This window comes from Galleria mellonella, unplaced genomic scaffold (assembly GCF_026898425.1).
Source record: "Galleria mellonella isolate WM207_F2 unplaced genomic scaffold, CSIRO_AGI_GalMel_v1 utg87, whole genome shotgun sequence".
Taxonomy (NCBI): domain Eukaryota; kingdom Metazoa; phylum Arthropoda; class Insecta; order Lepidoptera; family Pyralidae; genus Galleria; species Galleria mellonella.
In genome coordinates this window covers 3,888,919-3,904,050 of record NW_026442166.1, presented here as the reverse complement: position 1 = coordinate 3,904,050, position 15,132 = coordinate 3,888,919, and the positions used below count along the sequence as shown (strand labels likewise).

The 15,132-nt window shown below is 34.6% G+C and overlaps 1 protein-coding gene across 1 annotated transcript; it reads left to right on the top strand.

The window, feature by feature from the left end:
* The first annotated feature begins 1,536 nt into the window (after nt 1-1,536).
* Nucleotides 1,537-14,649, top strand: LOC113509513 (vanin-like protein 1). Its single transcript, XM_026892850.3, has 9 exons — nt 1,537-1,714; nt 5,081-5,164; nt 6,613-6,693; nt 7,586-7,728; nt 8,445-8,641; nt 9,628-9,762; nt 11,604-11,780; nt 12,614-12,749; nt 13,242-14,649. The coding sequence occupies exons 1-9, from the start codon at nt 1,655-1,657 to the stop codon at nt 13,630-13,632; spliced, it is 1,404 nt and encodes a 467-aa protein (XP_026748651.2). The 5' UTR covers nt 1,537-1,654; the 3' UTR covers nt 13,633-14,649.
* The last annotated feature ends 483 nt before the right edge of the window (nt 14,650-15,132 follow it).

Sequence of the window (15,132 nt, the reverse complement as noted above, 5' to 3'; positions counted from 1 at the left end):
TTCTTTCAAATTAGAAATATATCATAAAAGAATGAGAGAAAACAGTACAATACCTAAAATAAGTTCATAAGACGTTTGATCTTTGTATTGTTTCCTGAAAGGAATATAGGATAAAAAAAAAGAACTGTTTAAATATGTTTGAAACTGACGGTGTTATGAAGGTAACAAACATAAAAAATGCAATCGAATTAAGAGCTTCTTTCTTCTTAAAATATCATCGAATTTGATTCAGAATTAATGATATGATTGCATAATAAAGTTACAATAAAACTAATAAATTGAGAAGAATTTTTTTTTTGGAAATGTAGTCGACCGACCATAATATTATACTTTACTTCACGCAGAAAAATATAAAATCTATGGAAATGGCATAAAGTAAAGTTTGTTGAATACATAATTAGGTAAGTATGTATTTCAGTGAATAATAAACTATTGTTTTATAGTAATTCATGTGAGTAATATATTGTGAGTCATTTTACAAGGTAGCCGAGTAACCCCGTAGATAAAGGTGAATAAAGGAAAGACAATGGTAAATTCGAACCTTATTTATTTACATAAAATAGTCCAGGTATACTTATACCTGAATTGTTATGTTACCTGTGCCCCGGGTGCTTTATGCCGTTATTTGAAATTGCGATGGTTTACGTGCACTGCTGTCATGTGATATATTATAAATTGTCTATGGTATGGTATTTAGCCAAATTGTTCATATTATTTAGTATAGGTAATGCTTAGTTTAGTCTTCTTCTTCTTCACTTCAATAGCAATCGGTCGTTATTTTTAGAACCATTTCTGTCAGCATTCAGTATTTTAATTTTAGTTAGAATACCGCCATGTTTAATGCTTCCCGCCTTTTTTCGATCTCTATGTTACACGTTTAACGATCACAGGTAGTACTTATTTCGTACTATGTTTATTGTTTTATTTATTCTTTATTGCGCAATAAAACTTTGTACAAGTGGCGGGCTTAATGCCTTTATGTTGTTACTATGTTGAAAAGTATAAATTGAGAGACACAGAGAGAGGGGTAGATATCTTACTAATTCTATCTTATTTTTACTATACTATCATAAACGTGAATGTTTGTGATGTAGGATGGATGTTTGTTTTTAAATCACGCTTACACGCCTGAACGGATTTTAATGAAATTTTGTAAAAGATTATGATTATAGGTACAAAAGATATTTTATACACTGACTCACGGATGAAAAGTCTGGGAATATAGCTAGTGATATTAAATAAAGCTTATTCGGGGACACGTCTCCAACCTAGAACAGTTTGATGTCTAACTTAAGATGCGAGGAGACTTTTAGCTATCCACATGTTTGAGAGTACATAATACATGTAGCTTTTTAAGAGACCAGACCTCCTTTGGAAATAAACTTAAATACGCTACATGTATATTGGCCTAAAATAATCAGTACCATGACATTTACATATATCGTGTTTAAAGTCGTAGTAAGTGATATCGTAATAAAGGTATCAGCTGTCGAAGATGCAATACCATAGATAAGAAAAAATACAGTGCACAGCTCACACACTATAGAGAAGTTTGTTAAATTGTTATGGAGCGCACACAATAGCGCCGTCCGGCTTGGAAGGAAGTCGCCTGTTAATCTTTTTTAATTTTTATTTTGTGAAAGTGTTTTTAAAAATGAGGCTGTTAATAAATGTGGTGATTTGTTTTCTGTGCTGCAATTTGTCACTGGCCAGTGTAAGTTAAAAAAAAAATATTTTATTTGTAAAAAGTCATGTTGCAAACTTTATGAATAAAGATTATTGAAATATTAGTGAAAATTTAGAACTATATTTTTTTTACAAAATTAAATAATAAAAATAATCGGAGAGTCTGTAGAGATATGTAATTATTCGATTACCTTAAACGTGTGTATTAATTTGTGTAATACTCGGTACTCAGAGAGACTATATCTAATTTAATATTAAAATAGGACACATTTTATTTAAATTTGCGTAAGAAACAACTATTTTAATTCTATTTTCAAAATTGAGTGCGGTGACATTTTTCTTAAAAAAAAATTCCTTCCTACCTGTAATTTACCTAATCTAATAATGTTTGTTTCAATTGTAATTTTTATAAATAAAAGTAAATATTACTGAGATATTTATAGAACATATTTATTCGGGTATTTGGTTAGTGGGTATCCTTAATGTTTCCTTCACAACCGATCCATCTTCAAATGCTTTCTAGTGTTTCGCCAATATTTTGAATGACGTGGCCGTTGCAATTTGACTACTGTTACGAACATGGTTTGTTCTTTTTTCAAAAATGTTATCATATCGAGTACTTTTAGTTTTCAGACTTTTATTTTAAAAATACTTATAAAATAAATATTTATATTATAAAATGAGATATTAATACAAAAATGTAATATGGTTTTACATAGACTGAATTGATAAAAGTTGAAAAAAGGCAATGTGATGAATAATTAGGAATGCGGCGTAATGAATGAAAAAATTAATAAAATGCGGGTATTTCTTACTAATATCATCTTACTATTGTTTCCAGCGGTTTTGTTCACGTGCACCAGCATATAAACTATCATTAACAGTCGATTCATGTCCGTTTAGTTTGAATGCAAAATATTTTTACATGAAATATTAAAATATACTTTAATATTTCATCTAAAAGTATGCATTTCACATAGATAAAGCCGAAGCCATTTAGTTAGCAATATATCAGACAAAAACAAAGCTACGTTCGTCTAACATACATAACCATTAAATAAATATTCATAATTTCAAACAATATTGTTTTTTGAACTGTATTATATGTAAATTATTATTTTAAATAGTATATTTTTTTATAATATATACAGGCGTCACTGTTAACTATTATACATATTTACTAAAAATAACATTTTTTTCCACATTTTGTTCCGTGAAAAAATATGGGGTCAACATTATTACAAAAGAATTACATAAATCTATTTAGAATTCGTAAATAAGCAGTTTAGCACTTGTATAGAGTAATTACTGGCATAAAAGAATATTTAATTACAGGTTAATTCAACAACAAACTCCTTTTTGTAGACGATTGAAAAATGGTGGTATTTTAATATTTCTTTATATAAAAAAAAGTTAGTAAATTCTATTTTTAAATATCATCATAGGAACTATAAAAAGATTATGTATTCCAAATATCTTGGATGCGTGTCATCGGCCGCAGTCCATGCGCGTATCACGCGGTGCACGCGTGTTGTTGCTGCGTCCCTTTCTTACAAATCATGCCTTTGTCAAACTGCCCTAATCCCTGCATCCCTATCGCTTCATGCCATGGTGCTACGGAGAGTAAGTCACGTAAACCATTCTAACTAATATTATAATGTGAAAGTGAATTTGTATTTTGTTTGTTACTTCTTGGTGCTAACGGTTCAACCAATCGTTTTGAAATTTGTATAGGTACATGTATTTGGCATAGAGAATAGACAAGAAATATAAATAATAAGGCAGTTTGTATAGCTATCAATGAATGTAGGTATTCAAAACATGTGGGCGAAATGGCGGGTAAATTTATCTTTCTATTTACCATACACACGCAAAGCCGTGTAGGATCGTTAGGACATAGATAAAATATTAGGAGATAATTACTTTTCAGATTAGGTAAGGTGATACATAGTACTAGATTTGAACTTTGATCACTTAAATTTTGTACTTTGGCCAATGTATACTACTTTATTGTTTATATTGTTTAACTACTTAGTTATGTCCTCATACCGCTTTGAGATATTTTTTTTCTTCGAAAAGAGATTTTTTTTTAATTAAATTCGAAATTCGAAAAAGAACACAAATTGTATTATTACATTATTATACTAGCCAGTAGCTATTCCTCAATAAGAAAATAAAAAAAAAAAACACAAATCTGACAAGTTGTTGTTATTCAGTTATTTTGAAAGAAAAAAAAGAAATATAAAAATATTTAAATCAAGTAAACTTAAGTTTATATATTATTGAATAGTCATTTTTTTATTATTCTATCGCCCATTCGGAACCCAATTTCAGCCAAGATGAACAGCCACGAAACTCAGCTGTCTCTTTTTTTTTTTAAAGTTTCAATTATGAATTTGTGTAAATAATGTATTGAAATGTAACCTATTTATTCAAATACAAATATAATTCTTTTTTTTTTTTTTTTTTTTTTACAAAATTGAAATGTATTGAAAACATTTATTTTAATTATAGTAACACATGGGGGGTATCATGGGCGAAACGGTATACTCTGATGTCCATAGTTACTGCTTATGTCTATATGCGATGGTTTCCGCTTTCAGATGGGCCGTCAGCTTGTATGCTATTCTAATTTGCAAAAAAAAAAAAATTAAAAATGTAAGGTCAAGTTTCCTGCTCCGTTAAGAAAACTCTAGTTTTAATCGTCCAACATGGTATCGTTACAACATAGGTTATCTATAGAATGCAAAAAGAATTATCAAAATGAGTTTAGAAATGGACACAATTACCTTATTTTTATTTATTATTTTGTTTTATAGAATAGACCACCCCTTCGTTTCTTGTGGGTATCGTGAGAGGCAACTAACGGAACTTAATTCCTTGCTCTCACCTCTCTTAAAATATCTCTAAAAGCCTAACTATTGTTGCCAACCCGCCTGCCAAGCGTGGCTATTACTGGCAAAACTCCCCTTATGGGGAAGGCTTTTGTTCAGCAGTGGACAGTTAACGGCTGAACTGATGATGATGATTTTGTTCTAAATATACGACATGACGATTTTTTTAAGAGTATAGTAGAAAGAAAATAGAGGGCAAAAGAATAAGAGAAAGACCGACGAATAACTATATGGGACAGATAAAGGAAACACTAGGTGTCATGTCGTATAGGGAGATCAAGGATATGGCCTGGGATAGAGCTGGCTAGAAGAAGATGCATGAATTAGTTGCACCGACAAGAGGAAACTCTATATATATATATAATAACGGACAGAATTGGAGTTAGGTATGATGACAGATAGGGATCAGTGGAAGAGGAGGGAATTCTGTAGAAAAATAATGGGATAAAAGTAAGCAAATGATAATTTTCTTTTAAAACAAAACATTGTATTTGTTACAGGACACGTACAGAGCTGGAGTCGTCAGTTCTATCCGATCCGATCCAGGAAGATATGTGTCATATATAAAACAAGCAGCTAAATTGGTAAGAATCATCGAATAGATCCTTAAAGTTAGTTTTAGAGGTATAAATAAACCCTATTGATTAATATATGAATTGGTGGCATACATGCTAAAAAAACTGCGTTATTTCTTTATTATTAGAGAGTGAATCTTCTACCATTGTATAGCTCGCCATCGACAGGGAGTTCACCCCCAAACTTTAAGGCCCAGATGGTCGTATACAGCGCGGTTTCAGAGATGTTTCCTCCCTCAAACACTCAGGTTATGGACTCATTCCATAGGGAGCTCCCTATAGAGGTTACTCCAAAAGGCTACAGCATAAGGTTCTTCAAGAAAGGGATAAAGAGGTTTCTTCAGGATTGATAATGCCGCGCAATGCTCCTGGCATTGCAAGTTTTCATATGCTAAGATAGCCGCTTACCATTAAGTGGGCTATATGCTTGTTTGCCACCTCAGTGGTATTAAAAAAAGAGAAATGAGCTGATTTTCTATCTCGTGGGTAGTGGCTATTATTTTCTATGAACACCTTCTACACAATGAAAGTTCCTTGTGTGTTGCTGACATTTTAAGTTAATGTAGAATCTTTTAGACACATTTTTTTCCAAAGCCCCTTATTGAAACTAGATATACAAGTATGGCCGAAAGGACTGTATGGAAACACGACGTATTTAGAAAGATAAGATAATATAATTATAAAAATATACATATATAAAGCAAACAAAGGGAGCAAATAAGCGAATAAAATAATCTGACAATAACTTCAAGTCAGCAACAAGGTCCTACAGAGGGAGATTTTGTACAAAAGTCGTTGCTTGGGTACCTCTGTCCCATTCGTGTTTCAACCGTGAAGCAGTTTTGTTTGCATGGCTGTTTCGGTTTGAAGGGTGGGATATGGCGTGAATTTACTGGGTACAGAAGAATAACACCTGAGTCCTCAGGAATGGCAACGCATGGGGGTTATCATGGGCAAAACATTATAATCTGTTATGTCCATGGTACTGCTCATGTCTATAGGCGACGGTTACCATTTTCCATCAGGTGGGCCATTCTAAGTTGTATAAAAAAAAAGTGGATTAGACACAAAAAAACTTTGAGGGATTGGACTACTACGCGTAAAACACTCTCTTGACCGACTTTTTTATTTGTTTTTAAAGACTATGAACGTATTAAATAAGTGAAGAACGGTCAAACACTTCCAAACAATGTACAAATGACGTTAAATTTAATGTAAATTTAACAGCTGACGGTTAAATAACAAGACTTCCACATATTTGCTATATTACCTAATATCGACTGTGTATGTAAGGCAAAGTATCGTGTGATCTCAGCATGAATAAGCCACCCATTTCTTTCCCGTAGGTGTTGTAAGAGGCGACTAAGGAATAGGACAGAGGTACTCAAGCAATCGACTTTTGTACAAAGTCTCCCTCTAGTAAATTTTGAATTTGGAAATGATATTTTTTGTTACAGAATGTGGACATCCTAGTCTTCCCACCACCAGATGAATCATCTTTTGAGACTATGACTTCCGTGTCGGATGATTATGATGAAGTAAGTCTATTAAGTGTAATGACGATATCAAATATGTGCAAGCAGAGGGCCTACCACGAAATATTTTCCGAAATTTCGGGCACGAACGAAATAGAAATTTGATGTTAAAATTACATAATACATGCCGTTTAAAATTATTAAAAATGTTAAAATATCATTCCTCTGGACTATAAGGATAGGATTTATGATGAACGAAATGTTAAGCTCCATTTACTGGGTCGATTTTGGTACGAACAAAAACACGAAATTGAGCCCGAAAGTTCGGATTTTCGTTTCATGGTAGACCACCAGGTCATAGATGCAGGTAGCTCAAGCGTATCTTTTTTTATTTATGCAACTAAGCTGACGGCCCATCTGATGGAAGGTGATAATCGTCACGTATAGACATGAGCAGTACCATGGACATAATAGAGTATACTGTTTCGCCCATGATATTCCCCTTTCGTACTCTCACTCTCAACTGAGCCATGCAAACACAACTGTTTCACAGTAGAAACATGAATGGGACAGAAGTACCAAAGCAAACGACTTTTATACAAAATTTCCCTCTGGCTATTGCATTTTACATCTTTGTTGTATTAATTTTTACGTAAATCGTTTATAATCGTTCGTAATGTAATAACTACCGGTTTAACTTACGTGTAATTAGATCAAGAAAACTTGACTAGTTTGGGGATCAATTCGTGACCCTTAATCATGAGCGACGTAACGCGAACACGAGCCTGAGGGCGCGCCACGGCCCGCTGAGCGCGGTCAAATTGAAAGACATATAAATTATATATTAACCTCCAACTTCTTTACTTTTTACTTCCTACGTCACTGTGTTAGGTTGATTTTCTGATAATATCTGTTATTTCTGAGAGCAATCAAAAATATAATAATTCTGTTTCAGGTAGTGAAAACGTTGTCAGAAGCAACCAAACAAGCGAGACTATATGTGGTCGCACATTTGTATGAGACGGTTAGATGTCAAAATGTAAATGTGACGATCAGAAGCAACCTGGTCTTCGATAGGGAGGGATCTATAATCTCTGAGTGAGTATTAATTGAAATCCGTCGGTGTTTTTTTATGCAATTTAAAACAGCAAACAAGCTGACAGTCTACCTGATGGAAAGTGGTAATCGTCGCCTATAAATATGAGCAGTGCCATGGACATAACAGAGTATACTGTTTCGCCCATGATACTCCCATGCGTTGCCATTCCTGAGGACTCAGGTGTTATTCCTCTGTATCCTGTAAATTCACTGCTAGATTCCACTCTTGAAATAGAAATACGACCATACAAACATTACTGCTTCACGGTAGAAATTAGTAGTAAAGTAGTAAAAAAAAGTAGAACGGGACAGTGATGCCCAAGTAAACGACTTTTGTACAAAGTCTCCCTCTGGTTTTAGTATGCAACACCCAGAGATTTCTTTTAGATATAATATTTTACTTAATTCTGGATGTAAATCCTTAAGAGCTTGTTCCTTAAAGATCGAAATCTCGAATCATCTGGTACTGATGATACTTCAATTGGTTAATCATCAAAACTGACATTTGTTAATCACTAATCTTCGAATCACTAAGTTCTCTTAGTCGCCTCTTACGACAGATACAGGAAAGGAAGGGGTGGCTTATTTTATGCAGCGATTTTATACACGGCGAAAGATACACATGCAGAGGTCACACTCATTTCATACAAAGTCTTCTTTCAGTGGATCTCTCGTTTTTCCTCTGGATTTTGTAATTCTTCGCCAATTGTCAACAGATATAGAAAACCAGTGAACAATATTACCAACTGTACCTCGGTTGAGACGGATTTCGGCGTTTTCAAAACGGATTTTAATGTTACTTTTGGATTACTTATGGAAGAGGATCTTGTCCTTAGAAGTCCTGAGGCTTTTAAGGGCTTGAAGAACTTCGTGATGACTGGAACTTGGACTACGGAGATACCATATTTGAGCGGTAAGACAATTTTTTAAATGGCTTTATTCAGCAACTATATATGCCTGTTACATTGTACGGGTGACTAGATAGAGTGACGACCTGAAATGCGTTGCAGGGAGTCAGTCGATGCAGGTGGCTCAGGACCTTTTTTTATGGCGGTCTATGGGAAAGGCTTATGTCCAGCAATGGACAGAGAATAGCTGAAATGATGATGATGAAGATTTTACGAGCGGAATTCAGAAGTAGGAAAGCCAATTAAATAGATCAGTTCTAGACGTCGTGTTAAGATAAAATATATACCAGGTTTCAAGTTTGACATTCAGGAATAGAATTATGGAAATTGCCTCCAGTTTGGTGTAGTAATTTTTGCTTGATACTGGAACAAACGTACGGATAGATAGATAGATAGACAAAATGTCTAAAACTTCAAAAAAAAATTATTTTGGTTTCTGTTGCTCCTATAAAGGGCCCTCATATAAGTTTTTCTTAAATATTTTCTATGTACTCGTACAGATATAATCTATTTACAATATTATTATATTACTGAGATAAACTTAAAGGAACTAAATAGTCGAGGGATGGGCAGGGTCCTTCTTAAACATCATATCAGCCTGTCAAGCGTGGCAACTATTGCCAAAACTCCCCTTATGGGGACACCTATGTTCAGCAGAGGACAGTTTTTCTTTTATGGATAATAATGGAATGGTAACCCCGCCTGCTGCTATTGGTATACACCGGCGGGGCACCAGGGAGGGATGATAAGTGAAAATGAAATAGCAGACCAGTTAGCCCATCGTGACAAATACACTTACAATTCAGCACGGTGGTATCCACGTGGAACCACATAGAGGTCGACCTGTCAGGGTATATTGCTAGCAATGGGACTGGTAGTCCGCATTACTAACCTCCTCCCCCCTAGTAGAGGACAGCTAACGGCTGATATGATATGATGATGATGATGAGACAATGATGTAATGATGATTCTTGATTTATTATCTTTCCAGCAAGCAAATTCTCATCGTCTTGGGCGTTCGTGAACAAGGCAAATCTGGTATCTCCTGATGGTATTTCTGACGACACTCATATGCTGATGAGTGGTGGACTGAAGTTTACTGATCTGTACAAACGTGTCGGCGAAGGTGAGTTAATCTATATAAATAAAATCGAATCGCTGAATGTGTTGTTAGGGCAAAACACGAGAACGGCTGAATCTATTTTAATATTAGTTAAAGTTCTAGGAAAGTTCTTGTAACTCTTTACAAGAACTTTCCTAGAACTCTCTTTAGAGAAAAAACGAATGGCTAAATATGTTGCTCAGTCAGATTCGAGAACGGCTGGAGTAATTTATTTTAATTATTGTTAAAGTTCTAGGAAAGTTCTTGTGAAGAGTAAAAAAATCTCATCGCTTAATGTGTTGCTCAGTTAGAATTCGAGAACGGCTGAAGTGATTAAATTAATAATAATTAATTTAATATTCGTTAAAGTTCTAGGAAAGTTCTTGTGAAGAGAAAAAAATCGAATCGTTAAATGTGTTGCTCAGTCGGAACTCGAGAACGGCTGAAGTAATTTATTTTAATATTTGTTAAAATTCTAGGAAAATTCTTGTGAAGAGAAAAATAATCGAATCGCTAAATATGTTGCCCAGTTAGAACTAGAGAATGGCTGAAGCAATTTATTTCAATATACGTTCAATTTGTAGGAAAGTTCTTGTGAAAAGAAAAAAAATCGAATCTGTAAATGTGTTGCTAAGTCGGAACTCGATAGCGGCTGAAGTAATTTATTTTAATATACGTAAAAGTCATAGGAAGGTTCTTGCGACAATATTATTATTATTAATTTCTTTCTATCTGTGGTCACAGTCCAATATCTACCGACAGAACGTCTGTCGGAGCTGTTAGTCTATACAAATTTTATAAAAGAGGAAAGATTTGACGGTTTATAATTATTAAACTCAAAAATTACTCAACCGATTTAAAAAAAAAACCTTTCACCCATGAGTGATAATGGTCTGGTAACCCCTCCTACGCTATACATATACTGTAGGGGCACCAGTGAGAGATGATAGGTGAGGATGAAAGCAGGTCAGTGAGCCCATCGTGAAAAATTTACCAATGAATCAATCAAGATAGTTTCTAGGGGAAACCGCGAGGAGGTCGACCTGATAAATTGCTAGTAATAGGATTGCTGATTGCTATTTCTAACAATCCTTTTTCCCCCCGACTTGATTGGGTTTATTGCCAGCAATGGGGATCCTAATCCCCATTACTAACAACACCTTCTCCCCCCTATTAGTACAGGTTATCTAGGGTAAGGTTCAATATAATAAATACCTTTATATTACCTCTTTGTTATAAAATGCAAATTTATAATAAATAATAAAGTACATTAATTTATATAATACACTCATATAAATAAACACATAATACTTTATTTAAATAATAAAAATAATTGTTTAAACACTTGTTATTTTCTTTTAATTCTTTATACACCTGTTAATATGGTAGGTGGTAATCGTCACACTGTATGTAAGTTACGTGCACAATGCCACCGTTTGTAGACATAACAGCACCATGGTTTTACAGGGTACAGAGGAATAACACCTTTTTTTTTTAACGTCTGGAAAATGCTTTATGCGGATCCATACACCTTGTGGGAGGTGAATGGGTACTGTGGGAATCCCCCCGTAAGGTGGGGGTGTACCCACCAAAAACCAGGCGATATACCCTCGAGGTGCCATATGTCGGAGACATGGGTTCGCTTTCGCACTCACCGCATCTCCGAGGAGGAATAACACCTGAGTCCTCAGGAATGGCAACGCATGGGGAGTGTCATGGGCGAAACAGTATACTCTGTTATGTCCACGGTACTGCTCATGTCTATACGCGACGGTTAACATTTTCCATCAGGTCGGCCGTGGGTAAGACCTCTGGAGGTCTGTCTATTGGTCTGTTGGTCTACTAAATTCTATTTTTTTTTCCAGATATGGCATTTAAAGTACCTGTAGTACATTTGAGGAAGCAGAGGATTTTCCTTGGAAAAGACTTACCTCATTACGTCACTAAACCGATGAATTTGGAAGCCAGTAGGGATGGCTACGAAGAAACGGTATGCCACGACAGTTTCTGCTGTGAATTTTATATCAAGACTAGATTTGTGGGTAAGTATAGGTTATATTATTGTTTATAACAATATTAACAAGCTTCTGTGGTACTGTCCCACAGCTGTGTCCAGCTATGGGACGTTATCAGAGGGAGACTTTGGACAAAAGTCGTTTGCTTAGGCGCCTCAATCCCATTTGTTTTTCTACCGTGAACCACGTGTGAAAACAGGCCAGTTAGCCCATCATGATGAAGTCATCAGGAATTAACCATGATAGTTTCCAGGGAGAACCGCGAGGAGGTCGACCTGGTTGGGTATATTGCTAGCAATGAGATTCTCAGTCTCCATTACTAACAATCCCTTTCCCCCCTGTCGCTAAGGTCAGGTCAGTAGTCAGTAGGGGTGAAGGGATTGTTAGTAATGCGGGTAACCAGTTATATCGCTAAAAATACATGTATATTGTCGGGTCAGTGTCCCCGTGGTCTTTCCTGAAAAGCATCGTATATGTATCACGGTGGACTAACCGACCTGCCTTTTCATTCACATCTATCATACTGTACTGGGAACACGCCAGTATATACCGTTAGGGCCAAGAGGGTTATCATTCCATTATAATCCACTAAAAAAAATTTAAGCTTCTTCATCAGGATTTATTTATCTATAATATATATACATATTTCTGATGGAGTTTACATAGTTACTAATGCACTCACCAAAAATCCAAATAAGGATTTATACAGGACAGGATAGGATGTATTCCAGGAGGACCACGTGGAATTTAAACTCATTAGAAACAATATGTTCGCAATAAAGGCTGCCATTTTCTGGTATTACTCATAAAAGTCTACTTTCTCCTTTGATGTGACATTTAAATGACAAAAATCATTCTAGGGTCCAAATCTATCGATGCTGACTACGTGCTAGCTGCGTTTAGAGGGACTCGTTATTTCGGCCATGGACAACACATCGGGATTGAAAGCTGTGCAGTATTTACCAATTCATCACAGAAATGCTTTTGTTCTACCGAGTGAGTACCTATTTTTTAATTTGTTGTACCAGCTGTTAACTGGCCCACTGTTGGACATAGCATCCTCCATAACGAGGGGGGGGGTTGTTTGCCAGTAATTGCCACGTGGGTTGGCAACCGTAGTTTGGTTTTTGGTAATGGTTTATGAGGCATGGGGCTGTTCGCCCCCCCCCCCCCCCCCCCCCGTAGCTGCTTGTTGCAGCTGCTGCCCTGCGAGAAAATGAAGACCGTGCAAAATAGAATAACATCATAAGAGAGGCAACAGACACCTTTCAAGGACACGACCTTCAGTAATGAAGAGGACGAAGAGAGAGAGCTGCCCACCCCTCCGCTATACGTTCCCTTAGTCGCCTCTTACGACACCCATGGAAAAGGAAGGGCTGGTCTATTCACTATTCTATGCCAGGACTTTAACAATGAATTGCCATGCAAGGATAAGAAATAATAATAATTTGTTTTTGTATTAATCACTTTTTTTTTTCTTTTCCACAGAAATGAAAATAACGCGATCGGCCTGGCATTTGATAAGGTGACAGTTATTGGGAATTTTACTAATGGTAATTCTAACTATCCTATCGCCCTGTCTACAGGAGAACAGTTTGAAGCGAAGCAATTCTCCTTTGTTAGTGAATTTGCAGGGAACACTGAACAGGTCGTTGTCGAATTAAAATTTATTGAAAGTCTAACAGGCTTCGGAATTGTCAGCAGAGATTTTTCCAAAGACTTCGTAAGCGTACGCGACATGGAAAGCAGTTATAAAAACAATTTTGATATTTACGATTACATTTTCCATGAAAATGTACTAGAATTCTTTGATTATGTTTGGATTAGACTGAGGATATTAATTTTCGTTGTATCGATTTATATATTGGAAATGATCTAAATATTACGAAGCTTCAGTTCCTTAACTAGTCAGAAGCTTTTTATTACGATTAGGTATATCGTAATTATTTTTGTAATTCCCATTTTGAATTAATTGTAAATTAAAGTAATTAAAATTAAATTATGAAGTTACACTTGTTTACAATTTCCAAGTGTTTTTTTAATTACTTTTTTTATTACAATTATTTAAATTTACTTGTTAAAGTATTTTGAAATTTCACAAGAAGGAAATTAATGTCTTATTTAGTTAAGTTGTAAAAATTCTTTTCCATGTTAGCAAATTGTTAACTTGCGAAAAGAATTGGGAGATTTGATTTTTTAAGTCTTTTCTAATTAACGTTAAGCACTTATTTTTTAATTTTGAGGTACCTAAGAAAATTTCAAGAACTATGAATTTAATTAAGTAATACAAATTTAATTAATATTAAATTGTATACTTAATGACAAAGTATTATTTACTAGATTTGCCCCTTGTCTTTTTTGGAGGTATTATTTTTTTTTTGTAACTGATTTTTACGTGTATGCCGTACAAAAGTATTGTTAAGTTTTTTTAGTCTCTTTTAATAATCACACTAATAATACAGTAATATTACTATGTAATCTCACATAAAACAGTTATTTAATTATTATCACAATATGTTCAATTTTCTGAGAATTAATTAACGTATTACCACCGTACGTACGATTGCCCGTCAATTAATTACTTTATTACTACTATATGTAGAGTTGCCTAACAATTAATCAATTTATTACCATCGTATGTACAGTTGCCCGTTAATTAATTATTACCACATGTACAACTGTATGTTAATGGATTGTTATTGAATATATTAAATTGATATAAATCGTATTACTGTTAGCATAATTGTAATGTTATATTTGGTTTATACATACTTGCTCAATGTATTAATATTTCAGTCATTTAATTACGTATATGTATAAAGCCTCAAACGACTGAATCCTGTGATACTAGTATTTTAAATGATGGTGAATAGAAAATAGACATTTTTTTTTATTAGAGGATGTATTTTTTTTGCCTACCTTAAATTTCGACCATTATACCATTATCTAAGGTATTTTTTTGTTAATTTAATTTTCTTTCCCTCTTGGTAAGATTAGTTTGTGGGATATGGATCCTCACACAAAATTTATAACATGACATAAAATACTCTGATCTCTTTGCCTGCCTCGCTTGGTGTGAAGGTAAATAAATTTATTTAATTTATTGATTCATTAGTTAAACTGCCAAGCTATGGGTTGCTAAATAACTAAATAATTAATATATTAGTTTACTTTAGGAGTGCTCAATAGGGTGAGACGATATTTCATGCCAGAACACCGCCTGAAATTATATAAAGCCCAAGTTATTATTAAGGAGCGCCACAGTTTATTCAAAGTCGGGCGGCTCGATTATCGATAGTCAACGCCTTACTGTCCGACTTGACCCATTGTGTTGCATCTCTGTGCATCTTCTACCGAATTTATCATGGGGAGTGTTCTG